This window comes from Fomitopsis serialis (genome assembly GCF_022376445.1).
Source record: "Fomitopsis serialis strain Sig1Antser10 chromosome Unknown B0H18scaffold_33, whole genome shotgun sequence".
NCBI classification, from domain to species: domain Eukaryota; kingdom Fungi; phylum Basidiomycota; class Agaricomycetes; order Polyporales; family Fomitopsidaceae; genus Fomitopsis; species Fomitopsis serialis.
Genome location: NW_025954993.1, coordinates 183,158 through 210,628, shown reverse-complemented (window position 1 = coordinate 210,628; position 27,471 = coordinate 183,158). Strand labels below are relative to the sequence as shown.

The window sequence follows — 27,471 nt, the reverse complement described above, 5'->3', positions numbered from 1 at the left end:
ATCGCTACTCCGCAGTACATCCTCGAGCCACGCACGTACAGCGCAGAGATCACCACCCGCCGCGCATCGGTGGTCATGTGGGAATGACGACATATGGGGGAGATGGCCGTCGAGTAAGCCGGGAAACGCAGGGGAGTTTGGGATCGGAGGAGGAAGGCTGTCGGACCTCGGTGAGTAGAGCACCACGCAATAGCGCGAGTCACCTTTCTCACCCTTCTTGCGCTGTGCTCATAGAGATATCGCACATGTGACTGGTACATCTTGCAGGTGCCATTGCAAGCTTGACACGGTGACCTTTGAACGGCCTGTCATCGACTTCCGTAGACGTATATATACGGCCGCCCAGTCTGTCGGACAGCGTCGTACGTACATAATGTGCTCTATACATTCTTCGTTATCTCGTCAATCTTCAAATCAGCAGGCCGACGGGGGCTCCCTTGCTAGAGCGCACGAGGAAGACGACGTCACGCTAGTAGCGTCCAATATACCACTAAGGATACCCCTGGCGAGGACGGAGTCAACTTGAAGGCAGGGACCTCCGAGATGGAAATGAGCAAGTGCTTTTGCTGAAGGAGGGTTCCAGTCGCGGCGCATAGTGGACACATCTTGGACCCTGGTACGTTAAGCAACACACCATTTCTCATCTCTCGTCCCGCTCGTCTCTCCACCCTCACGGCAGTAACACCACACCGACGTTCTTCAGTACGCCTCTACTCGGGGCCTCGCGAATCATTGTCCTTCGGTCCTACAGCCACATTTGCTTCACCGAGGACAAGGGGTCTCGGCTCCGATTCCTTGTCTGGCCAACGCTCGCTCGGCGGCAACGAGGCAGGGTCCTTTGTCGACCATGTTCCCTTTTAACTCATCCAGGTTCGTAATCTATCTTCTTTGTCCAATAAATTCCTGATTCCATGCGCAGGTTGAGAATACATCGACATAACCTTCCATTTATTGTCACTGAGGTCTAGGCCCTATGTAGACATTATAAGTGTTCTTCACCGGCTTCTGCACCTCCCGTTTTGTCCCGTAGCGTAACCCTCCGCCGCCGCTTCGGGCAGTCGTCGGAACCTGTCGGTGGTTCTCCCATAGGCGGTACGGCCTCTGACGTTGCTGACTTCGTATACGGCTTCAGGTCCGTCCTTCGCGCTCACTGTCGGCTGCGCAGGCGATGATGACCAGACGACTTCTAGGCATTCCGTGACTCGTTTCCTTGCCATCCGAGCACTCGAGCGCAGCCCGGAAGACCGCTACGCGGCCCACCTCTTCAAAATCGCAGAAACTGTGCGCAACTTGGACTCGGCAGAGGTCGTGGTCGTGGCACCTGCATATCGGTCTTGCGTCGCACTTGCCTCCTAGAGCAAACCCCGCAGATCTTTCAAGCTGAGCTGTCGTCTGCAGTCGAATCCTCCCCTGCTATGACGCTCAACACGCCCTACGTGGTCACGCTCGCGCGGGCTGTTGGACGGCTTTCAAACTCGCCATCGGCTCGGCGACCCCCTGGGCATGCGGCGCAGCCTAGATTAGATTCTCTGGTGCGTCCATCTTACCCTACACTATGCACACCGGCAGGGAGTTAATGCATCCGAATAGGTATTCGTGACCTCGTCGCAAGGAATCCTGACCCACGGGGCCGTCGAACGGACGGCAATCGCTTATCGAGCAACCTGTCTTCAGCCCAGTGACCGTCGCAAGGCTCGGTCGAACACAGATACGCGCTCACGAATAGTCCGCCATCCTTCCAATCTTGGGAACTACACCTCAGACCCGTATCCGACACTGTCGCCTTCTCGTCGCCTTCCAAGACAAGTGCATCCGAGTCTATCGTGTCTCGTTATCACCGCCAGACCATGTGTTCGCGCTCGTTCAGCGCGGTGACGGGGATGGGTGGGCCCACACCTTCCAGCGGAGCTCGCCATGGCTTCGAATGTCGACGAGGTATGTTCCATCCTGTTGTCGTGTACCTGAGACGTCCGACTCGATGCTTATGTCGTTTATCGCGCTAGGACGTGTCCACGACGTCGGCGAGCCACGTCACAAGGATCATACACCGCTACAACGCAGAAGCTTGTCTCCCCGTGGCAGCTACACGTTCAGCTCTGTGTCCATGAGGACGGAACCGGGGAGGCTATCGCCTTTTCCTCCTCCCGGGAGCTCCAGACGAATTGCGGGGACGTGTGGTTCTCGGAGAGTAGTTGCAGGTACGTATTCATGGTGTGATCTACGTAAGTTGCCACGCTCATGCGAGGGTTGCAGCGCCCCTCCTTCGTCGATACTCGAAATTCGTCCAGCGAACCACGCACGTACCCCAGGCGTTATCTTCGCGTCCTGGATCCAACAGACGCAGCCGTGTCCTTGCCCCGTCAGCCCCTCCCCATTATCCAGCGCAATACCACGCAGGTGTGCTTTCGAACCGTTGATCTTCGGAGATCGCGTTGCGGGTTTACAGGCGCCAACGTCGGAGTCGGCTCGTGGTGTAGGAGTGCAGCGTAGAGAAGCAGCGGGCGAGCCTGCGGGGGTACAAGGCACAGATGGTCCTGGCTGTGAGGCGGTACGTGGCATCTCACCTCGTGTATCCCGTCTTTGCTGACAATGTATGCCTTTGCTAGCCCAATAATTGTAAGACCAGCAAGTGGAAGGATGCCAGCTGTCGTGACACGGGAGGTGAGCACGATCGCTTCGCGAACGGGTCGTAGTCGGCGCTTACCTCTCCATCCGTCGCTCGTCGTCCTCTGATACACACGGCGTACCCCAGATAAGGTTTCAAGCTCGGGCGTGGTACACCCGTTGTCGCTCACTTGCAGTGCTTCAGTCCAACAACTCTCGTGAATTGTATACGCGGCACCCATCAAGTCATGCGCGGTGGACCTGTTCTGATATGTTCGTACACTCCGTTTTCAAAGCTGAACGACGTCCACTCTCCCCAGTTACGCGAATAGGCAGTTGGGTCGTCAGCGCCATGCTCACCAGTATAAAAAAGTGTGCTGATGAAATTGCATTGCAGATTGATGCAGAGGCTACTGCCATCGTCGTGGTCGCGAGAAAGTTTCATGATGAAGGGAAGACATACCGCATCATCACGACGCAATGTCCTGGAGCAAAAGCTTAAAAATGCGAAACTCGCTTGGGAGAACAATGCTTCAAGAATTCAACGTCGACTCATTCCAAGGTGAGAAACAGGCTGTGCTTAGCGGACGCTCGGTTGACACGTCAACGTACGGTCAGGCAACGAGCAAGCATACATCCTCATCTCCATCCATCGTGCGGACAAACTTGGCTTCCTCGCCAACTTGCGACGATTAAATGTCATACTCTCGTGCTGCAAACACGGCATGGTCATCTGCACAAGCCGGGCATTCATGGAGGGCAAGGCCAGATCCTCGCTCGAGGGCCAACTCGCGAAGGAATGGGAGGACGGACGGGTTTCCTGGCGGGACACGTTGCGGGGCAGGTTCTAACGGGTGCTCTACTTGACCTTGTTGCCTTCAATTCTCACATTTTGCTTGCTCTCATTATACGATACCGTCTAAGTAGGAATGCTATCATTCTGCCGTTGTGCGCACGACGACAAGGCCCTTCCGTTCTGACGCATTGTCGGCCACGCACAACCACAAGACAGCTATGCTCGCCACTCATGTCACAACAACGCACCCTCTCCTGAGCAACGCCATTAACGATTTACATCGCGAGAGTGCATATCACGTCCCGGTATGTCTGTGCCTTCCGCTCATATGCTTGCCTACGGCGTTATCCTATACCCTCCACAAGACACGGCCGAGTACCTCGCAACTGGCCAAGGCTTGTCAGGTATTGTACGGATTCTCTCGTCGTCCACTGACTGCGTAACTCACATTGACGTAGTACGTCCCAGGTGCCGCGTCCTCAGTTCAACATCGGTAAGTTCATTGCATTCGGTCATTCACAATTCTTCTCAAGAAATATATAGGGCGGGGGACGTGCACGGTTACAGGAAGACTCGAGTATGTACTAGTACATGCAGTACACTGTCGTTTGTAGTCAGTCGACAATGCGCCCACGCATGCTACGACACGCTCGATACTCGAGTAATAAGCAGCGAGGTCGGATCAGCCTGATAGTCGTTCGCCGGGAAAATGCCATGGCAGGGTACATGTGGAGCTCGTCTCGATTGCGGACGCCGAGTCAAGGTATGATGGGAGCCTCGCACCTCAGCCGCCGCCTTTCCCCGATAGACCGGCGCAATTCGTTGCACGAACCAGCACGGCACGCGCATGAGGAGACCCGGGAATCCGCGGATACATTCTGGGAGGCCCGGGTCACCATGTAAATCGCTCGGTCGAGCGAGCCCAGAGAGCCGGTTCGATGCGAACGGCCAACCTGGACGCCGACGTCTGAGGACGTTGCGCGTCCTGCACCTCTATGCTGATGAGAGGCAGATGCCGTCTGGGTAGCACCGCGCCGTATGACCTGACGAACCTACCGACCGTTGCGCGCGATGGCGCGTGTCCCAGTACGCGGTGGGCCTCGCCGCGTGTGACAGCTCAGGACGCAGGCGAGATGGCTCGTCAGCCTCGGCGCACTCACGGGCAGAGACCACTCACCGTGCCACCTAGCGTGGATTGGTCCCCACCACGCGTCCCCACCACGCGTCGGAGAGTGTAGGTAACTGAGTGGTGGAAGCCGCCTCATCCACCGGCCAGCATCAACCACGAAACGGGCGTCCAACAGGACTCGGTCGTGGTGCGTGCGGATGTCTTCAAGACGTCCGTCGGTCCGTGTTTCTGTCGTTCGTGAGGCCGTGGACAAGGAGATAACCTGTGTTCGCACGTTTCTCTGCTCGTTATTTCCCTCCTCCGTCTTGCCTCCCATCCTCGTCTCCCGCGCAACGCGCACCCAGCTTTCCAACTCCGGTCACGTCCTTCCTCCGTCTGAGTCCGTCGTTGATAACCTTTCTCATCCCAGGTCGCCCGGCGTACGTCGCAGTACGGCGAGTGGATCCCGACGCGTCGGTGTGCGCGTCCACCCTTCAGCGAGGTGCGTCCGTGCGTGCGCTGATGCTCGTACCGCCTGACGCATCCACACCAGCTCCCGTTCTCGCCTTCCACGTCTCATCTCGTCCAACCCGTCCGCCCTGCTCGTGTCCCCGGTAAGTACGTCGCGTCCTCATTCTGACTCCGTGCGTGCTGACGTGGCTCGCCCGTCGTCAGTGAAGATCGCGGCACACGAGACACGGACACGTACCGCCACTCAACCCTCTCCAGCGCTGAAAGCTCAGGAGGCCATTCTGCGGGCTGCAGAGCAGTCAACCAAGTCGCGCATATATCGAGCTGGAAAGCGTGAAACACGTATCGTAGGTCACGCGTTCACGAACACTGGTCGTACAGCAGCCCACGGGTGCTAGACGCGACTGTGGTCCGCATCGACGTGGGCGGCGCGTAGAGGCGGCGAGATTGGGAGAGCGAGAGGGCGAGAGAGGTGAGCGGCCCATGGGCGATAGAGGAATCGTTAGGTGCAATACAAAGTATGTAGGAGTCGCGACGGGCTGCAGCTGGCTTATGATCAGTCAGCGTCGTGCGTGAGCGTTCGAGATGCTTACCCAGCTAATACATCGGAGCCACGCGTGTCCTCACGCCATCCGTCCGTGCGCGCCCGTCCTCGCGCTGCTGGCATGCCGATACATAGAGCCCGTCCCGAGTGGTCGTCCGCTGGTCGAGTCGTCGCTGCTGTGTGGGAGGTCGAGGCAGCGGCCAGGGACTTGAACCAGTGTGAAGGAAGGTGGTCAGACGTCAGTCGACCCGCGGAACTGAATTTAGCGTCCGTCCGTGAAGCGCGCAAGATCGCATCGCTACCGGTCGCCTGCGGTCGTACCCGACCAGTCATTGCGTATACTCCACAGACCGCTGGCGAGCCACGTCGACAAAGGACCGATGTCATCGCGTGTCGTGCATAGCTGGGCACCATCGTTCAATTTCCCTGTGACGGCATAAGCCGTCGACGGGCATCTGTATGTCCTACGAGCAGCGAATTACATGGCATAGTGACTTAGAGTGATAGACGGGCAGTGGGTATCGACAACGTACGGTGCATCTGCCAATACCTAATAGAGAACACTGGCGACATTAGAGGCTGTCCGAGGGCAATGGCAAGGACCTGTATCTACAGAATACGGGGTGAACCACACGGTGCCATGTGCGCGCAGTCATCACCATGGCAGGGACACAATGTCTCTGCGGGAAACGAGGGTTGCACCTCAATCGGCGTCCGGACAGACTTCGTCGCAGCCATGCGAGCTGCTCCATACCTCCAGGACAAGCCTCATCGTCTACTGGGACCTACGAGTCGGACATCGCCTTCCGTGTTCAGTACATGCATGGGACCTGTCGCAAACGACGCGTCCGGTCCCTATGAGGTACTTCATAACGGAGAGTGATATTAACAACCAGAATGACGAATCAAGATGTGAGACATACCACGCTTTTCGGACCTCCTCGATCGACGACTCGTCTTGAGCCGGGATATGTAATCTGCGAGGTCTGCGCAGCCTCGCGTTCGATTCGAGATGGCTGACATCCAGTCATCGCGGCCAGGAGGGTACTGATGGGGTTGAGAGTCTCTGATGACGACGACACCTGCACAGTAGACAACCGGGAGTTGCGCACACTAAAGGATGATCAGACGAGATTGCATAAATACTGAACGATACGGCAGCCTGCGCGAGTAGGACTACAAGGGAGCCAATACTTACGCGCTACGACTGCATGTGTCCAACGGGGACATCGAATCGCGCAGCATTATGCGCTATCGCCGACAGTTTGAACTCACCATATCAGATCGGGGACCGACACCAAGTACGACCGCCGCGGGGACCGGGTCAGCTGTATGCACCGGTCTTGGAGGCGCGGGTGTACACCGTCATTCTACATGACGCAGTGGGGCTCGCCGCGACCGCGGTGAAGATTACTGAATGGATCATGCGCGTGAGCCGGCAGCGACCTCCGTGCGCATAAGCTCACCTTCGGTTAGTATGATTCGCGAACAGAGCACGTTCGTCGCACTCGGTGTGTGAATCAGTGGGCCGCCGTGGATGGAAAGGCATGTAGTCGGGAGAAGGGGACGTGGCTCGCGGCTTGTGTTGTGGTACCGGTGGAACGGCTGAATCAGAATAGCACTCGAGCAATACCACGCTCGATCGCGCGCGGGGCTCGGGATACCGAGGCGAGATCCACTCCGTCACAGTGTCTCTTGATCGACACTGCCGTGAATGACGGACGTCCCTGTCGACCTGGCGCCGGTCAGCCGATGCTACTACGCATTTGAGTTGACGTTGAATACTCACTCTGTGACACGAAGTCTTGCGAGAATAGTGATAGTCGACAGGGCAGCGGATGCTTATGGCGATACCGGGCGCGAGAAGAGCAGAGAGTGAGTCAGATCTAATGGCAGGGCATGATTCCGGACAACCTACCAGTGGCATTTGTCCGGATTTGAACTAGCTTTGCTGGCACGTATACCCGACATCGTGTCTCGACTCACGCTATGGTTAGTTGCACGCTAGAGCAGCGCGGTACTCACCCGGTTTCACTGCCCGGGCCGCCCACTACTAGCAGAGGGGCAACGAGCGAAGGCACGCATGCGGCTTCGCCCACGGTGCTCGGCAGCCGACAGGAGGGCTACTCCAGCAAAGGACCTGAGGATTGTTACTTCAGGTAGTCGAGAGACTCAAGTAGAGATGCTCATAACAAGTCGGATGGGTAGGAGCGCACGGATGCCCGGGGGTCGCACGCCGGCAGGACTGATGCCGTTCAGCGGTCGATACTCCGGGGAGGACGGATACGAGGACTGGCCAGGGACGAAGGATAACGTAGCGGGGGGTCTTTGAATTGTATCCATGACCCGGGGCCAGAGGAAGCGTGCGCAGGTATGCGTAGAGTAGGGGTGAGTAGCCGGGGACTCGGAGGAGTGCAGCAGAGGCGGGGCTCTTGTGCCAGGTGCTATTGGAGAGGCTACGCGAACGGCGACCACCAGCGCAGCATGGCGGCGAGGAGCAGAAAACGCGCGATAGTTCGAACGTTCTCGCTGAGGCTCACTGCCGTCAGTGGAGGGGAACGAGGGTGTGCGACGCGCCCAAGACGCGCCTCGGACGATTGTCGGAGACGGCGGGCGGACCGCCCTCGACGAGCTCAGTTGGCGCCGGGCGACATTGCCATCTACTCCTTCCCGACCTTCAATCGATATTACAGCCTGGGCTACACACGCATCTCCCGGGTCGCACGAAGGAGCACGGCGTCGCCACAATGTACAACACGGGCGCATGACGGGCGGGACGCTGGGCTCAGCTGACGTCACAGCCTCGGGGTACAGCGCAGTCTGCCTTGGACCCCAAGCCTCCCCGCCTTCGTGCGCATACACACCGGTGGAACCCCTAGTCTAGGTGGTCCAAGTCGAGGAGTCGGATGACGTCGCTTGAGCTCCCACCGCCAGTGACTCTGCTCGAGGCCTCTTGCCGGCGGTACGTTCTGTCTCGTTCGTCTACGGTTTGCGTCGTCCTGCTTCATTACAGATCCCTTACCTTTTACATGCTCACTTCACGCTCTATTCTTCTATGTCAATTCATCCGAGAGCGCCGCCCAGCATCCGCCTCCTCGGCTGAACCGGCTGCACGCTCGACAGTCGCGTCAAGTGGTACCGCGTCGAAGGCGGAGCCCTTCCGCGAGGCGTCCATGCATGAGTGTATCAGTTAAGACGGGAAGGCTGCGACTCGCCGCATGCGAGGCTTGTGAGAGCAGGAGGTGGTGATGACCGAGGAACGAGACTACGGTATGTACTAAAGCTTACCTAGTCTACACAGATGCTGGTGCAGCAGTGACCGAGGCAGGTCCGTCAACCCGGCGCGACGTACGAGCAATGTTGCTGTCGCAGGGTAGCACAGAAGACTGCGCATATTATCTTGTGGCCGCGGTGGCACAAATTGTAACGGTCGTCGCGAAATATGTTCAGAACTCACAACATACTTTTTTCCCACTTATATCCGCCCTCGCTTGTCGCACACCGCTCGACGGGACGTGGCGCGTTATGGTGATACGTGATAGTCCAACAGCAATTTCAAGCAGACGTACAGGAGGCGAGTTGTACCGAACAAATAGTACACGACATGATACAGACGCTGGACAGCAACACCCCGTTCGCGGAAGCTCCAGGCGTTCCGGTCGGTGAACACAAGTGTATCGTACACACAGTCAGTGAACCCGTTCGTATCGAGACTCCGAGACCATAGCTTACACAAACATCACAAACAGCTATACCGAGAACCAGAGTACATACACGAGAGATCAGCCCATCGCAGCCTCAGAAATCGTTCGTGCACCGAGAGGTTCATCCATCACCGTCACGGTTCGTCAAAAGTCGGCGCATGCTGTCCGCCTGCAGTGAGCGTCAGCATTCGGCGGTGATGGTCTATCCAGCAACGTACGACGTACACCGTGACGTCAATGCCACCACCCTCCGTCCTCCGAATCAGCCGTCGTTCGGACTCTGGCTGCATGGCTCGCAGTGCGACGCGGACAGTTGCGTAGGTGTGTCGCCCGGTGAAGCTAGTCCCTCCTGACTCGGACGCGCGTCGCCGCCTTGACTTTCATCTGCGTGCTCGGACGCGCCTACGAGTCCGCCCTGACGACCTTCGTCGGCGTCCGCGCCGTCCTCAGCTACTCCGCGTGCGGCACCCGAGTCGTCTGCGTGCGGGTCTTCGTAGTCTAGAGACTGCACTGACCCAGCCTGGGCCGCGTCCTGCCCTTGCGGCGGTTCGTCGGCCGTCGTCGCGGTCACCGGCGGGGCCCCGCTGACGGCTGGCGGTGCGGCGTCCGTAGCACCGGGTGCATCTTGTGTTGCGTTCGTATCAGCCCCAGCGGCCCCCTTCTCAGCGTCCGGTTCCTGCGCTGCAGTCCCTATGAATTTTCGCCAGACACCACGGCTATAGAGAGGGGATCAGCGAACGTGGGACGAGTACCAGATTCACCACTTACATAAACTGCGTTATAGATCGCTTGATACTGTCCATGCGCGACTCCGGCGGCTCCTGCTCGTCCACAGCTTCCGATGTAGGCTCTGGGCCAGCCGCCTGCGGGGAGTCGACGCGTTGATCGCCTTCGCTCTGGGGCTCATCTGGAGCGCATTCGAGCCTTCCTTCCGAGTCCCTGTTGCAAGTGTCAGTGTGTCTTTGACATCCTGAGCGGCGAAGATGACTGACCAATCTTTCGGGTCTATCCCTTGTTCTTGTTCTAGGCGCCGTTGTGCCCACCGCACGTAATATTGCAAGTAAACGCGGAACCCTTGGACCGTCCCTGGTGGCGTCCAATCATTGTATTCCAGCAGCCACTGGAGTCGCCGCGCGATGTGATTGGTGGACATCATGGTGCTCCGGCGAATCTCCGACTCCGAGTCGGTCGTACTCCAGGACGCATAGATGTCGCCACGCCAGACCATGCGAGACAACACCCAATCGAGTCTGTATACGGCCGCGGGAGGGAGGTCTTGCACAGCGTCTCGCAGCTCCTTGCGGCGGAGGGTAGCCAAGTGCTCGTCGAATCGGCGGAGCATGTCGGCCATGTAAGCTCCCCTCGACGGCTCGGCTGGCAATGCGTGCCTGTTTTCGACGGATAACATGCATATGGCCAGAACGGTTGTCGTGATTTGGATGGTGGATACAGGGTCATGGGTTTCGTATACCGCCGTGAGTGCAGTCTGTATGCATTCCCAGTCTATGTCGAACTTCAGCTTATGCCCCTTGCGATTGAAGCAGATGTTTGACTTACTTTCAACATCGCGCAGTCGATATAGCTCGGTTCGCCGTGCACAGTCGTATGTTCTCGCCTCCTGAATCCTGAAATACTGCCAGTACATCCTGTCCTCCGCGAGGAAGTCGACTGGTACATAAATATTTTGTACAATATGCAATGTGGCTCTTCGTTTTACCGTGGACAGTTGATCACCGCGTAAATGCTGAAACAAAGTCATGCAGGCCTTGGTTCCATCGGCGAGAGGCATAGCGCGGATAAGTCCAGCTAAGCAACGGTTTGAGTCCAAGTCAAGAGGGCTGTCGTCAAGTTCTGTATGCGCGCGAGTGAATGTCTCCAGCACCATTCGACCTATCAAAGCCGTAGAGGTGCTGTCCAAGCCATCAGATTGCAGTTGACTACCAGATGCCGATGCAGAGAGCCCGGATGCCTGTGAACGCGGATCCTGTCGTTTTGACAAGGCGTCGAAAATAGTTTGGCCGATCCCCGTCACGTTTTCGATTGCTCGGGCGATAGGCATCGCACGCACGCATGTTGCCATCGCGCGAAGGACATCTGTGTCGTCTGCAATGGAATAAATGTCCATTAATAGGGACTTTGCTTCGCTGCGGGTGGTCCAGTCACCCAGACATGACTGTTCATGTGCCAGCCAGTCAGATGTGTCCATCAATGTACGCACGTACGATCGACGCCGAGAGAGGGAATCACGAATCCCCTTTATCCGCCTGTAAATGCGAACTACGCAATCGGACCGAGACTGAGTCAGAGAAATAATCCAGTCGTCGACTCGGTCGACGAAGAGGAAGATAGTCCGACACAACTGCAGGAGGACCCAGTAAATCCCCAGCCACATGGGTTTGCAGGCCTTGCGGATCCACCACGCTTGGGGAGACTTATAGGCACTGTAATCGACCAATGCAGGTGACACGGAGGTGAAAGCTAGAAAGAGAAGCAAGGCGCCGACGAAGACCGTGCTCGGGACGGCGATGTCGAAGCCAAGCTCCCAGAGGTAGCCCACAACCCCGACGAGGAAGAGGACAAGGGCAACCTGCAGGAGAAACGGAAGGATGCTGACCATGCGCTCCACTTGCCACTTGTCCATCGCATGCCTACGGAGCTGCCACGTCCAAGCCTTCTGGGCAGCGTCTTGCAGCCCAGCTTTCTCCGTCGCGTGGAAGTTCAGCCATTGGTTCACGGCTAAACCGACGGATGCCGCACTGAGACTGAAGACCAGGGCGACGAACCACAGCGCGGCGATCCAACGGGGCGCAGCAGATGGTGAGGAGATGCTTGTAGATGAAGTGTTCGTGAGAACCGTCGGCACCGGAACCGAGGCGCTCGCGACCGCATCGGTGGCCATGTTACCGAGTTGTGCTGCTATGCGCTCCAGGATGGCCGTGTTGGGGTCAGGTGCCGGCAGCAGAACGGAATATAATTGAACCACGAAAGCGGTGAGGACGGCGGAAAACAAGCCGGCCTACAAGGGAAGCATCTCTCAGTTGCTCTTCGCGCGCGCTCGGTCAGCAGTGTGAACATGACTCACAAAGACGAGCAGTGTATTGATTTCATTGCGCCATCGATCTGCACGGTCCTTTTCGTAGGCCCACGCTGTATCCGCCAGTTTCAACCAAGCTTCTGGTGCATCTGTTGGGTTCCGTGGCTTCATGAACTTCTCGAGTGCGCTGAAAGCCTTTTCAAGATCTGACTGCGCTATTCCCTGCGCTGGAGGGTCTCCTGATGGCGGATTCTCTGCCCCATCCGTTCGCTCATGCGGGTCCTGATGACGCATATCAGACTATGATTATTTCACGCATAAGAGACTGTTCGATGTTCGTACTCACCTGATTCGGAGGTCTGGATGCGGAGTCGCGAGGCACTGGGAACTCTCCCGCACTAGTACCCGTAACGGCCGGGTTCGATGACTGTGCATACAAGTGAGCAATCCGATGATCCTCCCTTCAATTCCGCATATACTCACTGACGGTCCGGGCCCATCGCCTCCGCTAGAGCCTAAGCTCGCTGAACCGACGGCGGTGGTCGGCGACGGCGTCGCGTCGGGTCCGGGAGTCGTTGTGTTCTCTTCGACGCCCTGGTTCAGTGAGATCGCGGCATTAGCCGACGGTTCCTACACAATCCACAGATACAACAGAGATGTGAACAGTTGTCTGCCGCGCCAGTGAAAACGACGATGCGTACCTCGGGTAGGCTCATAACGGCGTTGTATGGCGATTGGTCTGGCGGCGAGAGGTGCGAATGGGTAGACTTGGAGAGCGAAAGCACGACGGACAGTGAAGATGGTACCGTATGGCTGACTCGGTCGCGCAACCTCACGTAGGTCAGGGCGATTGACAGAGGTCCCAGAGGAGGATGCCGAGATAGTACTGGCTATCGGACGTTGAAAAGGCGAGGATGTATGTCGTCGAGGTGGTGCTGAACGGAACCCGCCGAGCCTCGAGTCTGCAAGGTTTGGACGCTCACAGATTGACATGGGAGGGAAGGTGTGTGCCATTGGCTGTGCGATAACGTTGTAACCGTGACGCCGGTACGTGTTGCACGCTTCCGGCAGCACATTGTACCTACAGGCAGCCACGATTGGACGAGACGTACCCCGGTCGTTCAGAAGCGTACGTGTGGTGTCCATGAGCAGCCACCGAGGCGCTGCACCGGAGCCGCATGCCTTTGGACACTCGCATGCAAATGTCCGAGGTGGCAATGGGCTGCAGCTGCATGCGATGTTGTCGAGCATGACAACATCGAAAGATTCCTGTCGAAACGGTGTTGTAGAAGTTGTCAATTGTGTCACTGATCGTATGGCATATGCACTACATCTCAATATTGAGGTTCATGCGCAGCCGGCCTTTGCGCTTGCATGCAGGCGCAAAGCCGTGTCGAAGTTGCATCGGCTTGGCACGCAAAGGCAGTACCTACTCACATCCGCCGCGGCCGCGGCTGTCGCCCCAATTGCATTCAGTGTGCGACTGGCAACCACAATATGAACCTTGGTAGGGGCTTCCATGGTGCGTGTCGTCCGCCTTGGACGTCCATTGACAGATAGTGAGCGCCTCCGAGTTCATCAGACGACGCGCCACTGGGCCCTGACGCATAGAAAGTACCTAACTCATATTAGCAGTTTCGCCGACCTCGAGGTAAGTGCTCCACATACTCACAAAGTGTACGTTCTCTGGCCGCTGAATCGCTCGCTTAGGGATCGCGGACGTGAGTGGGAGATCTGCACTATGTCGGGAGCCACTCATGTCGAGCAGACTCATCCGTGTCTTTGTTTTGTTTTGTTAACCAAAACCCCGAGTGTGGCCCGGAGCTCGTGTCAAGGGTCTGCGTCGTCCACTTATTGAGTCCGTAAGCAGGGATTGGGTGGGTAGAATGAGCGGCGACAGCGGGCGCGCGATGTCCCGCTCAAGGGCCTCCTGCGCGAGACTCCGAAAGAGGCAAGCAGCTTAGTACCCCCACGCAGACGCAGACAATTCCTTCGACCTTCGTGCCTCAGGTTATGAGCAGCTATACTTACGCGCGAGCTCGGATGAAATACACGTACCGCGAGGCAAGGACAGATTTGAGCCCAGGAGTGACTCGGGAGCTTTTACCTACTGTATTCACCAGTTGCTGGAATCGTCAGAGGACGACGGCGTCGACCACCTAATAGCATCCATGCTGGAAGCGAGAGGACGATATCGTCGCGGTGACGGTCAAGAGAGTCTGTCCGCGAATTGGCGCTCGTATCGCGCAGTCGTTGTTGCTTCCGCCCACGACCTCGTGTTCTCGACAGACCTGCTTCCCCGTATCTGACATATTCGACCGTCTCTGCTAGTCAACATCCACCTATGCGACCGTCCTCCCCCACTCAAAGGGGTCGTGTTTGGAGGAGGCCTACGGAGACTAGCTTCGATCCTCCGACCTCGCCCCTCGCTCCTCGTCAGAGGGCACGTCTGCGTTGCGCTCGGCCAGCCATTGCTCCTCTGCAGAAGACGGATGGGATGCGCGTCATATACAAGTACTTGGATTATGACGCGCCGTGAAAGTGGGCGTGGGCCCATGAAGGACATCGCATCGCAATGACAGGGAGTGCAGTGGAAGGTCGAGGGCGGACGAGGAGGGGCTGGACCCTAGTGAGTGGAGCGGCGCGCAATGACGGGAGTTGTTTTGCTCACCGTCCACTCTCACCGTGCTCATAGAGCTATGATAAAGCTCTAATGAATCAATAGATCCTGTAGGTGTCGCCACGGCCTGTCGTCGACTTCCGCGGACAACAACGCGCATACATGCGATCGCCGCTCGCTCATGGTACGCGACACGACGGTCCCCATTGCTTCGTGGTCTCGAGCTGGGCAGCAGCTGGAGTCGCCTTGACTGAACGTGCAAGGCACCGAGCAATAAAAACAGGTCGCGGCCGGCGAGGTCGGGAGTGGTACCGAGGCAGGGAGCGTCGCTTACCGTTACCCGCTAGTCCGTGGATGAAGGTCCCGCGCCACACGCCTCAGCCACCTCGCGTCTCGCGGCCGTCGCCTTCATGCAATGCCCAATACCTCGCTCGAAACTCATCGTATGGCCTTGGCGACCTCATTTTCGGAATCTACGCGTCAAACACTACTCAGGCATGATGTCAGAAAGGCCAAATTGAGAGGCAGCTGCGCGCAAGACCCCACAAGAGTCCGGACGAGTCGGCGAACACCCGCACGCAGCGTAAACGGCGCGTGCGTGTCACATATCGCGTGTCGGGAGGCTGGAGGGTGCTATGAGTGGTAGATTGAGCCAGGGTTGAAGCTGTTTGTATAGTGAGTCTTCACTGCTCGTGTTGTTGTCCTTTCGTCCTTCTGTACTCGCGCGAGCAGTCCCGGGCTTATGGGATACTGGTTCGCCACATTATAAGTTATGTCGCACAGTATATCCAATCTTCATATATGTATCACTGTCAATATAATACTACTGCTCGTAGGAGGTCCAGCCGAGCTGATACAGTGGTCTTCATGACTGTTGGGTATAATCTCACACCTAACAATCAAATGGTATTCTACGCTGTATGCAATATTTCATGAGTGCATCAAGGGTCTACCATTGCACCAATACCAAGGCCTAGAGCCAAGATTCACGACCATTGACAATTGCACACTGTACAGTATGTGCACCCGAGTGATGAACCCACTTGAACGGTCTTGACTCCTGAGCTCGAGATCTCCGTGTCCGGGACATACTATATGTCGGAATGTTAGATCCGTATAGATAGAATTGTACTAATAAAACTCACCTTGGACTCGAGGCCGATATGCGGTCCTCGTCGTATGCTTGCGCTGTCGCTTATCGCCGGCTGAACATCGCCCGCCTTGGACGGTAGCCTCAAGGCTACCGTGTGCGACATGCGCCATCCGACACCGTCATATTTGATCAGTACCAATGTACATGTATAAGTAGACAGACAGAAATACGAACCTTAGAGTTTTTCCCCCGAGCTCTCCGATCTGCGCCCCGACCCTCAAGCACCTGCGCGTCGAGTCGATACTCGCCGCTGTTCCATCGCGTCGTATACGCGATACTATAGTTCAGTCACCCTACAGCCTACCCTAGTCTCCTGGCCCACGATGTATATACTATGGCACTCACGCGCCGTTTACGCTGCGTGCGGGTGTTCGCCGACTCGTCCGGACTCTTGTGGGGTCTTGCGCGCAGCTGCCTCTCAATTTGGCCTTTCTGACATCATGCCTGAGTAGTGTTTGACGCGTAGATTCCGAAAATGAGGTCGCCAAGGCCATACGATGAGTTTCGAGCGAGGTATTGGGCATTGCATGAAGGCGACGGCCGCGAGACGCGAGGTGGCTGAGGCGTGTGGCGCGGGACCTTCATCCACGGACTAGCGGGTAACGGTAGTCGCTGCAGGAGCCAAGTTGTCCGGATTGGAAGGGCGGAAGTAGTGCTGCGCGCAGTCACGACACGTCCTGGCATGGTTGCGCGCGCGCATCCCAATGCTACGACGCTCAACGCCCTCTTCTCAAACAGAGACATAGACATCCCCACTCAGCAACGTCTCCACATCTCACCCGAAGTACCCGTCTCGGAGCCGTCATCTCTGGACATTCTCTCAACACTCACGGCAACAACCGCATGCCGATCTTCTTCAGTGCGCTCCTACAGTATCTGGAAGCCTGCTGTTCCTCGCGTCTCGCTCGTGGATTCGCTTTCGTCGTTGAGGACAAGGGTCTCGGTTCGCACTCTCCTTCTCATTCGCCGACTGCGTAACTCTCATTGTCGCAGTACCTCTTTGTTGCCGCGCAATTCAACGTCGGTGACTTCATTCCATCCGGTCACCCAGAGTTCTTCTCAACAAATATATGGGTCGGGGTACGAGCCTGCTTACAGGAGGACTCGAGTACGTACTCGTATCCGTACATAGTACTGTCGTTTGTAGTCTGCAATCAATCGACGACGCCCTCGCTACTTGAGTAAGCAGCGAGTTGGATCGGCCTGATTGTCGCTCACCGGTTAGTTCCTATGGCAGAGTATATGCAGGGTCTGCGTTGGGCTCGTCTCAAGGACACCGGGTCAGGATGAATGAGAGTCGATCGCTCGGTTCAGGAGACCGACTCGTCCACTTAAGCAGGGTAACCTCCTGCGACGTCCGGTGCACGATCCAGCATGGCGCGGGCACGAGGAGACCGGGGAACCCGTGGATACAGCCGGGGAGGCGCGGGTTGGCGTATAGATCGCGCGGTCGAGCGAGCCCAGGGGCGCCAGGTCGGTGCGAGCGACCAATCTAGACATGGACGTCGCGTCGTCCAGCGCCTCGATGCTGATTCAGAATGCGGATGCCCTTTGGGCGACGCCGTGCTGTATGACTTGACGACGAATCTGCCGACCATCGCGCAATGGCGCGTGTCCCGGTACGTGGCGGGCCTCGCTGCGTCCGATAGCTCGTCAGCCTCGGTGCACTGACAGGCAAAGCCGCTCACCTTGCTGCCCAGAGTGGACAGTCCCCCCTACGCGTCGGAGAGTCGGTCACTGAGCGATGGCAGCCGCCTTATCTACTAGTCAGCATGAACCACGGGACGGGCGTCCAGCGGGACTCGGTCGTGGTGCATGCGGAGGTCGTCAAGACGTCCGTCGGTCCGCGTTTCTGTCGTTCGTGAGCGCGTGGACAAGGAGACGATCTGGGTTCGCACCTTCATCTGCTCTCTACTACCCCCCCTCTTGCCTACCGTCCTCGTCTTCCGCACAACGCGCACCCAGGCTTATGGCCTTGGTCATGTCCTTCCTCCGACTGATCCCGTTGTTGCTGACTTCTCTTCCCAGGTCTCTCACTGCACGTCGCAGCACGGCGAGTGGATCCGACGCGGCGGTCTACACGTCCACCCTTTAGTGAGGTGCGTCCGTGCGTGTGCTGGCGCTCGTACTGCCTGACACTTTCACCAGCTCCCGTTCTCGACCTCTACGCCCCTTGTCGTCCAGCTCGCCCGCCTGCTCGTGTCCCCGGTACGTACGTCGCGTCCTACATCGTCCCCGTGGCCCACTCCGCTGTTACTTCGTCACGTCCATTATCATCCAAAGAAACCGGGCCAGAGCGTCGTCGAGCAGCCCATCTTGAAGACGACGCCACGCTTTCGCCGCCGGTCGGAGGAGGCGGTCGGGCGCACGGTGTAGGAGGACAGCCGAGGTCGGTAGGTAAGCCTGCGAGAGCGGTCGGCGCAGACCGTCCTCCGGTCTTGACGAGTGCTTTCGCGGGACCCTCGTTTGCTCAGCAGGCAGGAGGGCAATGTCTCATCGTGCGACGAGGGGCGAGCCTGGCTGTTTCGTGGACGTTTGCGGAGTGGTTGTGCGGCGACCGGTGGTGATAGCCCAAGTGAATCGGTTGGCATCGTCTAACGCATACAGTTCATTGCCCGTCCGTGTAAGTAGCTGAAGCGCAGGAGTCATCAGTTCGGCGGGAGCACGGGCAGGACGCAGCAGATTAGTACTTACATCTCACAAATGAATGGGTTTTACCCACGTACCGATGCGTGGTTGCTGGCTGTGTTCCCCGTCAGCGTTGGGGCGTATGGAATTCGGGGAATGAGTGTCTGCCGCAGTAGTGCGATTACGGCGGGTTGTGTCCACTGCGCCCCATGAATCGGCTCAGGACGCGAAACAGCCACGGGCGTAATCGACTGCGCATTTTGGTGACCGCTCGCGCCGTGCCTGGTGTCGCAACACAAGGCGAGGATCGTCGGGGACGTTAGCCGGGCATGGCAAGCAGCGTACGACGCGAGTTGGGCAACGTACCTCCCAACGCACAACCGGGTACGTTCACAATCGGATATATACACTCAGGAGCCGTCGAACGGGGCATACAAGAGGGCCAGAGACCGCGAGGAGAGCGTACGGGGATCGATTTCGGGCGCTTGGGGTATGTCGCAGAGAATACCGCCGCGCGTGCCACTGTGCCGTGAGCAGGATCACTTCGGATGACTTGGATTGGGTGCAGGAAGGGTCCAGGTTCGAGATGGTAGCGTCTGGGGGCCACGAAACGGGCGGAGTATGGGGAAGGGAGAAGTCGGCCGCAAGACTCAGAGAGACGCTTTGCCTCGATGAATGCGTGCGATGAATTGACAAGATGATAAAACGCACCTGCTGGAGCTTCCCTCGTGCGGAGACCGGGCATTGTGGGGGTCGATGGGTTCGTCTCGGTTACGCGCATGCGTCTGGCTGGCGGGCGGGCACGGGAAACGCGAAGGGAAGGCGCGGGGAGGGGAGGGAAACGTCGGGAGGGGAGAGGAACATCAGGAGGGGAGAGAAACGTCGGGAGGAGAGACCAGCCAGCAGCAGAGGTCAGGAAAGCACGCAGACAGCGGTGCACAAGAGTGAGCGAGTTGCCAGTAGGAGTGAGCAAGAGGTCGCCAGAGGAGTGCACAAGAGGCGGAAAGAGCGTCGAGGTGCGACGCGGCAGCCAATCAGGAGCGCAGGAGCGCGTTTGGGCGCTCCGGCGGCGAGACGTCATTGCAGGTCCATTGGGGGCAATGCGAAGGGGGAGTCGCGACGGGGACGCAGCTGGCGTGCGATCAGACAGCGTCGTTCGTGCGCGTGAGGCTTCGAGACACTCACCCAGCTAGTAATAAGGTGCCACGCATGTCCCCACCTGCGCATTCGTCCTCGCGCCGCTGACCAATACGTAAGGCCCGTCTCGACTGGTCGTCCGCTGGCGGAGTCGACGCTGCTGTGTGGGAGGTCGACGCAGCGTCCAGGGACTTGCATTGTAAAAGGAAGGACATGGTCGGCCATGCAGTTGAGCCGCGGAAACACTAAATTTAGCGTCCGCGAGCTAGACGCCTAAGATTGCATCGCTACCGGTCGTCCGCGGTTGTACCCGACAAGCCATTGCTCATCCACGGACCACCGCGCCGGCGAGCCACGTCACAAGAGGACCGATGCCAATGTGTCGTGCATAGCCGGGGACCATTCTTCAATTTCCCTGTGACGGCATAAGCCGTCGACGGGCATCTACCCGTTCTAGTGCGAGCAGCTGGATATATGGCATCGGGTAATAACTGGGTGGGTATGGCCACGTATGGTGCGTCAGTCGATAGTGAGCAACCGCTGACAGCGTCATATGCTGTCCAAAGGGAGTGGTAAATTCCTATATCTACAAAATACGGGGGCGTGCGTGCAGACATTACAATGGCGGGGACACAGGTGTCACTGCGAAAAACGAGGATCGCACCTAAACGGGCCTCTGGACAGCCTTCGTCGCGAGCTGCTCCATACTTCCGGGGTGACACATCGTCTACTCGGACTCTCGAGTCGGACATAGCAATCCGTCTTGAGGACACGGCATGTCGCAAACGACACGTCGGGTCTCTACGAGGCACTTCATGACGGACAGGGATATGAACAGCCAGCGCGGTGAATCCAGATTTAGAACGCACCGCGCTTTTCTGTCCTCCTTGATCAACGGATCGTCTTGAAGCTATCTACTCTGCGTGTTCTGCGCAGCCTCGCGTTCGATTCGAGACGGCTGACCTCCAGTCATCACGGCCTGGAGACTGACGGGGTTGATCCGATGACGACGACACCTGCGTGACAGTAAACAACCGAACATTGCACGCATGAAACGATGATCAGACCTAATCGCATGAAGACTGAACACGAAACGGCAGCCTGCGCGAGTAGCATCACGGGGTAGCAATTAATTGCACGCTACGGTTGCATGTGTCCAACGACGGGGACATCGAATATCGCAGCATTGTGCGCTATCGACGAATCGAACTCACCATACTGTTCATCCCGGGGACCGACGCCGAGTAAGCCCGCCATGGGGACCGGGTCAGCTGGATGCACCGGTCTTGGAGGCGCAGGTGTACACCGTAATTCCATATGCCGTAAAGAGACGCAGTGGGGTTCGCTGCGACCGCGATGAAGATCAGACGAATCATGCGACCACTATGCGCATAAACTCACCTTTGGGGAGTATGATCCGCGAACAGAGCGCGTTCGTCGCACTAGGTGTGTGAATCGGTGGGCCGCCGTGGATGAAGAACATGTAGTCGGGAGAAAGTGACGTAATTGATCGCCCGCAGCCTGTGTTGTGATACCGGTGGAACGGGTGTATGGGAATAACACTCCGGCAATACCTCACTCGATCGCACGCGGGGCTCGACAGACTATGTAAGGCGGGATCTACTCCATCACAGTGGCTCTTGACCGACACTCTGCCTCGAATGACGGACGTCCCTGTCGACCCGCCGCAGGTCAGCCGATGCTACTACGCACTTGAGTTGAGTGCTTACTCTGTGACGCGAGAGTCGACAAGGCAGCGGGTGCTTACGGCGATACCAGGCGCGAGAAGCCTGAGCAGAGCGTGAGTCAGATTTAAGGGCGAGATATGATTCCGGACAACCTACTTACCAGCAGCACACGTTCGGATTTGAACTAGCTTTGCTGGCACGTATACCTGTCGTCGTGTCCCGAATCACGCTATGGTCCGTTGAACGTTAGAGAGGCGCGGAACTCACCCGTAATCACTGCCCGGGCCGCGCACTACCAGTAGAGGGCCAACGAGCGAGAAGGCACGCATGCGGCTTGGCCCACGGTACTCGACGGTCAACGGGATGGTTACTCCAGCAGCGCTGACCTGGCGATGGGTACTTCAGGTGGTCGAGAGACTCAAGTAGAGATGCTCCTAGCAAGCCGAACGGACAGGAGCGCACAGAGATACGGGGTGGCACGCCGGCGAGACCGATGCCGTTCAGCGGTCGACATTCCTGGGAGGGCGGATGCGAGAACCAGCCAGGGACGAAGGGCAACGTAGCGAGGTGTCTTCAAGTCGTATTCATGAACGGGGCCAGAGGAAGCGTGAGCGGGTATGCGTAGAATATTGGTGAGTAGCCGGGGAGGAGTGCAGCAGAGGCGGGGCTCTTGAGGTGTGTGTCGTTGGATCCAGAGGCTACGTGAACGGCGACTGCCAGCGTGGTATACGGCGAGGAGAAGAAGGTGCCCAAGAGTTCTCGCTGAGGCTCGCTGTCGTCAATGGAGGGGAACGACAGCCTGCGACGCGCCCAAGACGCGCCTCGGACGATTGTCGGAGGACGGGTGTCTCCTCCTCGACGAGCTCAATTGGCGCCAGGCAACATTTCTACTAACTTACTTTCCACTCCCCGCGACCCTCAATCGACATCGCAACTTCAGCTGCACACGCATCGCTCTGGTCGTACGCAGGAACACGCCGCTGCTACAAGAACGGGCGCATGACGCGCGGGACGCGTGGCTCAGCTGACGTCAGACTGCCGCGGAATCGTCCTGGACAACACATGCCTCCCCGTCTTCGTGCGCATACACACCGGTGGAACCTCCAATTTAGGAGATCCGAGTCAAGGAGTCGGATGACGTCGCTTGAGCTCCCACCGCCAATGACTCTGAGGCCTCTTGCCGGCGGTACGTACGTCCTGTCTTGTTCGTCTACAGTTCTCGTCTTCCTGCTTCGTTACAAATCCCTTCGGTTGTATACATTCGCTTCTTTATCCCTCAATGTCAACTCATCCGCGAGCGCCGTCCAGCATCCGCCTTCTCGACCGAACCGGCTGCACGGTCGACAGTCGTGTCAAGTGATACCGCGTCGAAGGTGGCGCCCTTCCGCCAGGCGTCCAGACATGAGTGCATGAGTTCCAGACAAGACTGGAAGGATGCGAGTTGCCGCATGCGAGGCTTGTGAGAGCGGGAGGTGGTGATGACCGAGGGACGAGACTACGGTATGTACTAAAGCTTACCTAGTCTACACAGATGCTGGTGCACCAGTGAGTCAGTGACCGAGGCAGGTCCGTCAACCCGGCGCGACGTACGAGCAATGTTGCTGTCTCAGGGTAGCACAGAAGACTGCGCATATTGTCTAGTGGCCACGGCGGCACAAATTGTAATGGTCGTCGCGAAATATGTTCAGAACTCACAATATACTTTTTTCCCACTTATATCTGCCCTCGCTTGTCGCACACCGCTCGACGGGACGTGGCGCGTTATGTTGATACGCGATAGTCCAATAGCGGTTCCAAGCAGATGTACAGGAGGCGAGTTGTACCGAACGAATAGTACATCACATAATACAGACGTTGGACAGCAACGCCCGTTCGCGGAAGCTCCAGGCGATCCGGTCGGTGAACACAAGTGTACAAGGGACGCCACCGCTACGCTCCGGCGGTTGAGTGAACATCAATGTAATTAAAGTCATAAACCATCATATATAGTAGAAGTTCGTCATAGGTGCCATTGATAGTAGTGGGTTTGTCGTGTTTGAGCAAAATTCTTGCGTGGTCACTGTGACATATGCGCGTGTACAGCTGTCCATGTGAAAACGCGTGTCTCGTACTAGTCTACTCCCACTGCGTCAAGAGTTAGCCCTTGGTAAGTAGCTGTTGAATGTCATTGCATATGCCGGCGGCCGCGCAAGAGGAGACTGACGACGGAGGAGTGTATGGCCCGAGGAAAGGGTGGTAGAGAATGTGATCCGAGGTATGAGGACGTCTTCTTCATCAATGACACTGACACCTGCAATACCCCGTAGAATGCGGACTGTGACGAGACGGGGGCCGACCGCAATGACAACAACGCGAATGTTCTTGACCAAGCCACGGTCGAGGGAGAAATTACGCAGCAAGCGGTAGACGGTGTTAACCTTCACGGTCAACGAGTGGGGAGGAAAACCTGCGGGATTCTGGCGGGCGACGTAGTCAAATATGCTGTCGGGGGAGTCGATGCCGCCGTCGTCTGCCTCCTTCAGAGAGTCGGCCGCAAGGTATGTCCCGCTTGTCTCATCAATCTGGTCGAGAACAATGCTGTTGTACCGGTCAATCTGCCTATTGGTGGGAGCAAGCATCGAACGGTTTAGACAGGCGATGGAATTGGCGAGTACATGTGTCGGGAAGACGAAGTCAATCAGCTGCTGGTCGTCGGATACATGGTGCAGGAGGTGCAGAGAGACTTCTGGACCTTCACCGTCACCGATAGCATCAACCATGTGGGCGAGCTCAAGGAGTGTTAGCAGTCGATGATCGACTGCCTCCGGGTAGAGTTCCACCTCCGACAGCGACAGGAGAGGGCCGACGTTGAAAGAAATGAGCTCAAGGTGGACACCCAACACGCCATCTGAACGCATACGCGAGCATCGGCCAAGGAAAGATATGGTAGAATTGGGGGCAGGAGCAGGAACGGTAGCCCATCGCGGCGAAGCGTCGTATATGCACCTAGTAAGTGGGAGATTTAATGAAAGCACAAAGACAGTGTTGTAATTACACTTACTGAATAGTAGACATTTTACTTTCGTCGCGCACGCGCTCATGGGCGATAACAGGGAATGACTTTGATTGGCCGTCTGCAAGCACATCATACGCGGACGCAACCGTTCCGATGCCGATGATGGTGGGCTGGAAGGACAGAACGCTCTGATCGTATTCGTCCCCGAGAGATGGATCGCCGTAGAAAGGTGAGCTGGATAGCATCAAGCAAAGCCATGCCGGCAGAAGGACAACAGGCACGCGCGATGACATAAGCAATAGTATTGTCAGGTAAGACAGTGTCGTTTGGAGGGTTGTACATGCGCAGCTCAGCCGGAATGTCGCTGCCGTTCGAGCATTCGATCAAGGTGGCGTAGTAGTTGTGGAACGTCGAAGTACCGCGTTGGCGGTTAGCGCTTGATGAACGACGGCCGTTGGTGAGGGATAGAAAGCCGAAGAGAAGAAGGTTGGTCATCGCGGGAGTTGCGGGACAGCACGTTCAAAATGGCGGGCAGGCAGCGGGCAGAAATACAGTGGAACGCATAACACTAACACGTTAGATCTGATCAACACAAAGACAACAGGCAGCCTTACCATTTTGCGAGACAATAACGAAGACAGGGGTAGAGGCACAGAATGCATGACAGAGTGTCATGCGCACAACAGACAGGAGGTACAGACGCAGAGGGGGGAAGGGAACGCGCGTCGTGCAACACTGCCCATAGCCATGCGCTGAGCGGGCTGGGACAACGACTTGATTGGAACCGAGTCGGAGGGCGGTAGTGTTACAAAGCAGCTCAATGAGGCAATAGCGGCGCCAGTTGCTGTATTCGGGAAGGCAGTCGGGATGCGTCGCGCTTCCGCAGACTTACAGTCAATTAGTAGCGATGGTCTACATAAAACACAGAAAAAAGACATAGATTACTGCAGCTTGGTAACGGCTAATGGCGCATCGAGGCATAACGAGGCATAACGGCGCATCGGCCACATCGAGTTTTACTCAGCCACAGCCGTAGACAGAAGCGCTGGTCCAAACAGGTGCAAACGAATTCACCGGATCTGCTTTAGTATACGAGTAATCGTACACACAGTCAGTGAACCCGTTCGTATCGAGACTCCGAGACCATAGCTTACACAAACTTATCACAAACAGCTATACCGAGAACCAGAGTACATACACGAGAAACTAGCCCATCGCAGCCCCAGAAATCGTTCGTGCACCGAGAGATTCATCCATCACCGTCACGGTTCGTCAAAAGTCGATGCATGCTGTCCGCCTGCGGTGAACGTCAGCATTCGGCGGTGGTGGTCTATCCAGCAACGTACGACGTACACCGTGACGTCGATGCCACCATCCTCCGTCCTCCGAATCAGCCATCGTTCTGACTCTGGCTGCATGGCTCGCAGTGCGACTTGGACAGTTGCGTAGGCGCGTCGTATGGTGCAGTTAATCCCTCCTGACTCGGACGCACGTCGCCGCCTTGATCTTCATCTGCGTGCTCGGCCGCGCTTACGAGTCCGCCCTGACGACCTTCGTCCGCGTCCGCGTCCGCGCCGTGCTCAGCTACTCCGCGTGCGGCACCCGAGTCGTCTGCGCGCGGTTCGGTGGCCTCTAGCGGCTGCGTCTGCCCGATCAGATCCGCGTTCTGCCCTTGCGGCGATTCGTCGAGCGTCGTAGCGGTCATCGGCGGGGCGTCGCTGATGTCTGGCAGTGCGGCGTCCGTTGCAGGTGCTGCGCTCGGGCTAGTGTCCACGGCTCGCATCTCAACGTCGGGCTCCTGCGCTGCAGTCCCTCTGAATTTTCGCCAGACACCACGGCTATAGAGAGGGGATCAGCGACGACTGGACGAGTTGAGTATAGGGTTCACCGCTTACATGACACGCGTTATAGATCGCTTCAGACTGTCCATGCGCGACTCCGGTGAGTCCTGCTCGTCCACAGCTTCCGATGTAGGCCCTGGGCCAGCCGCCTGCGAGGAGTCAGCGCGTCGATCGCCTTCGCTCTCGGGCTCATCTGGAGCGCATTCGAGCCATCCTTCTGAGTCCCTGTTGCAAGTGTCAGTGTGTCTTGGACATTCTGAGCGTCGAAGATGACTGACCAGTTTTTCTGGTCTATCCCTTGATCTTGTTCTAGGCACCATTGTGTCCCCTCCACGTGTAATTGCAAGCGAACGCGAAACCCTTGGACCGTCCCTGGCGGCGTCCAATCATTGCATCCCAGCAGCCACTGGAGTCGCCGCGCGATGTGATTTGTCGATATCGTGGCATCCCGGTAAATACCGGTCATACTCAAGAATCCATAGATGTCCCAGGCGGACATGCGACACAACACCCAATCGAGTCTGTATATGGCCGCGGGAGAGAGGTCTTGCACAGCGTCTCGCATCTCCTCGCGGCGGAGGGTAGCCAAGTGCTCGTCGAATCGGTGGAGCATGTCGGCCAGGTAAGCTCCCCTCGACGGCTCGGCTGGCAATGTGTGGCAGTTTCTGACGGACAACGTGCATATGGCCAGGACGGTTGTCATGATTTGGATGGTGGATACAGGGTCATCATGTGCGTAGACCGTCGTGAGTGCATCCTGCACGAGTTCCCAGTCTATGTCGAACTTTAGCTTATACCTCTTGCGATTGAACTTGAAGTGGAAGTTTGACTTACCTTGAATGTCGCGCAAACGATATAGCTCGGTCTGTGGAGCACAATCAAATGGTCTAATCATCTGCATATTGACACGACCGCTGTACCATGGGTCCTCCGCGAGGAAATCAATCGTCACGTAGACACTTTGTATAACATCCGATGTGGCTCTTCGTTGTTCCGTGGACAGTTGATCATTGCGTAAATGCTGGAACAAAGTCATGCAGGCCTCGGATCCATCGGCGAGAGGCATAGCGCGGATAAGTCCAGCTAAGCAACGGTTTGTGTCCAAGTCAAGAGGGCTGTCATCAAGTTCCGTATGCGCGCGAGTGAAC

General features: G+C 57.2%; 7 protein-coding genes across 7 annotated transcripts; 3 read left to right on the top strand and 4 right to left on the bottom strand.

Annotated features, from left to right (window-relative positions):
* Positions 1-1,316: 1,316 nt before the first annotated feature.
* Positions 1,317-3,169, top strand: B0H18DRAFT_360350 (uncharacterized protein). The gene is made up of 8 exons (XM_048037754.1): positions 1,317-1,532; positions 1,591-1,806; positions 1,868-1,935; positions 2,004-2,198; positions 2,254-2,548; positions 2,607-2,661; positions 2,753-2,877; positions 3,002-3,169. The coding sequence occupies exons 1-7, from the start codon at positions 1,416-1,418 to the stop codon at positions 2,824-2,826; spliced, it is 1,020 nt and encodes a 339-aa protein (XP_047893396.1). The 5' UTR covers positions 1,317-1,415; the 3' UTR covers positions 2,827-2,877; positions 3,002-3,169.
* On the top strand, positions 3,133-3,455 carry B0H18DRAFT_876737 (uncharacterized protein; the record flags this gene model as incomplete). The annotated part of the gene is made up of 2 exons (XM_048040508.1): positions 3,133-3,166; positions 3,223-3,455. 2 exons carry the CDS (start codon positions 3,133-3,135, stop codon positions 3,453-3,455), a joined length of 267 nt encoding a protein of 88 aa, XP_047893395.1.
* Positions 3,456-7,207: 3,752 nt separating this feature from the next.
* B0H18DRAFT_1007530 (uncharacterized protein) lies at positions 7,208-8,165 on the top strand (the record flags this gene model as incomplete). Its single annotated transcript, XM_048028734.1, has 7 exons — positions 7,208-7,250; positions 7,313-7,364; positions 7,445-7,495; positions 7,532-7,672; positions 7,732-7,751; positions 7,783-7,855; positions 8,012-8,165. Coding segments are annotated over 4 exons (285 nt in total), but the record flags the coding sequence as incomplete, so codon positions are not given.
* Positions 8,166-9,085: 920 nt separating this feature from the next.
* B0H18DRAFT_1007520 (uncharacterized protein) lies at positions 9,086-10,409 on the bottom strand. Its single transcript, XM_048028733.1, is given in 7 exon segments — positions 9,086-9,211; positions 9,273-9,396; positions 9,453-9,925; positions 9,944-9,945; positions 9,966-9,972; positions 9,996-10,166; positions 10,220-10,409. The coding sequence occupies 5 exon segments, from the start codon at positions 10,381-10,383 to the stop codon at positions 9,490-9,492; spliced, it is 780 nt and encodes a 259-aa protein (XP_047893393.1). The 5' UTR covers positions 10,384-10,409; the 3' UTR covers positions 9,086-9,211; positions 9,273-9,396; positions 9,453-9,489.
* Positions 10,410-11,653: 1,244 nt separating this feature from the next.
* B0H18DRAFT_1168789 (uncharacterized protein) lies at positions 11,654-13,310 on the bottom strand (the record flags this gene model as incomplete). Its single annotated transcript, XM_048035871.1, has 5 exons — positions 12,963-13,310; positions 12,745-12,891; positions 12,608-12,688; positions 12,310-12,543; positions 11,654-12,243 (listed from the first exon to the last, which is right to left on the bottom strand). Coding segments are annotated over exons 1-5 (1,067 nt in total), but the record flags the coding sequence as incomplete, so codon positions are not given.
* Positions 13,311-20,939: 7,629 nt separating this feature from the next.
* On the bottom strand, positions 20,940-22,937 carry B0H18DRAFT_954904 (uncharacterized protein; the record flags this gene model as incomplete). Its single annotated transcript, XM_048042300.1, has 11 exons — positions 20,940-20,992; positions 21,014-21,070; positions 21,201-21,403; positions 21,530-21,589; positions 21,648-21,716; positions 21,755-21,873; positions 21,950-22,058; positions 22,080-22,286; positions 22,387-22,470; positions 22,580-22,697; positions 22,817-22,937. The coding sequence occupies 11 exons, from the start codon at positions 22,935-22,937 to the stop codon at positions 20,940-20,942; spliced, it is 1,200 nt and encodes a 399-aa protein (XP_047893391.1).
* Positions 22,938-25,723: 2,786 nt separating this feature from the next.
* B0H18DRAFT_360089 (uncharacterized protein) lies at positions 25,724-27,411 on the bottom strand. The gene is made up of 6 exons (XM_048037753.1): positions 27,244-27,411; positions 27,158-27,188; positions 26,602-27,097; positions 26,378-26,548; positions 25,829-26,320; positions 25,724-25,779 (listed from the first exon to the last, which is right to left on the bottom strand). Exons 1-5 carry the CDS (start codon positions 27,244-27,246, stop codon positions 25,873-25,875), a joined length of 1,149 nt encoding a protein of 382 aa, XP_047893390.1. The 5' UTR covers positions 27,247-27,411; the 3' UTR covers positions 25,724-25,779; positions 25,829-25,872.
* Between the last annotated feature and the right edge of the window lie 60 nt (positions 27,412-27,471).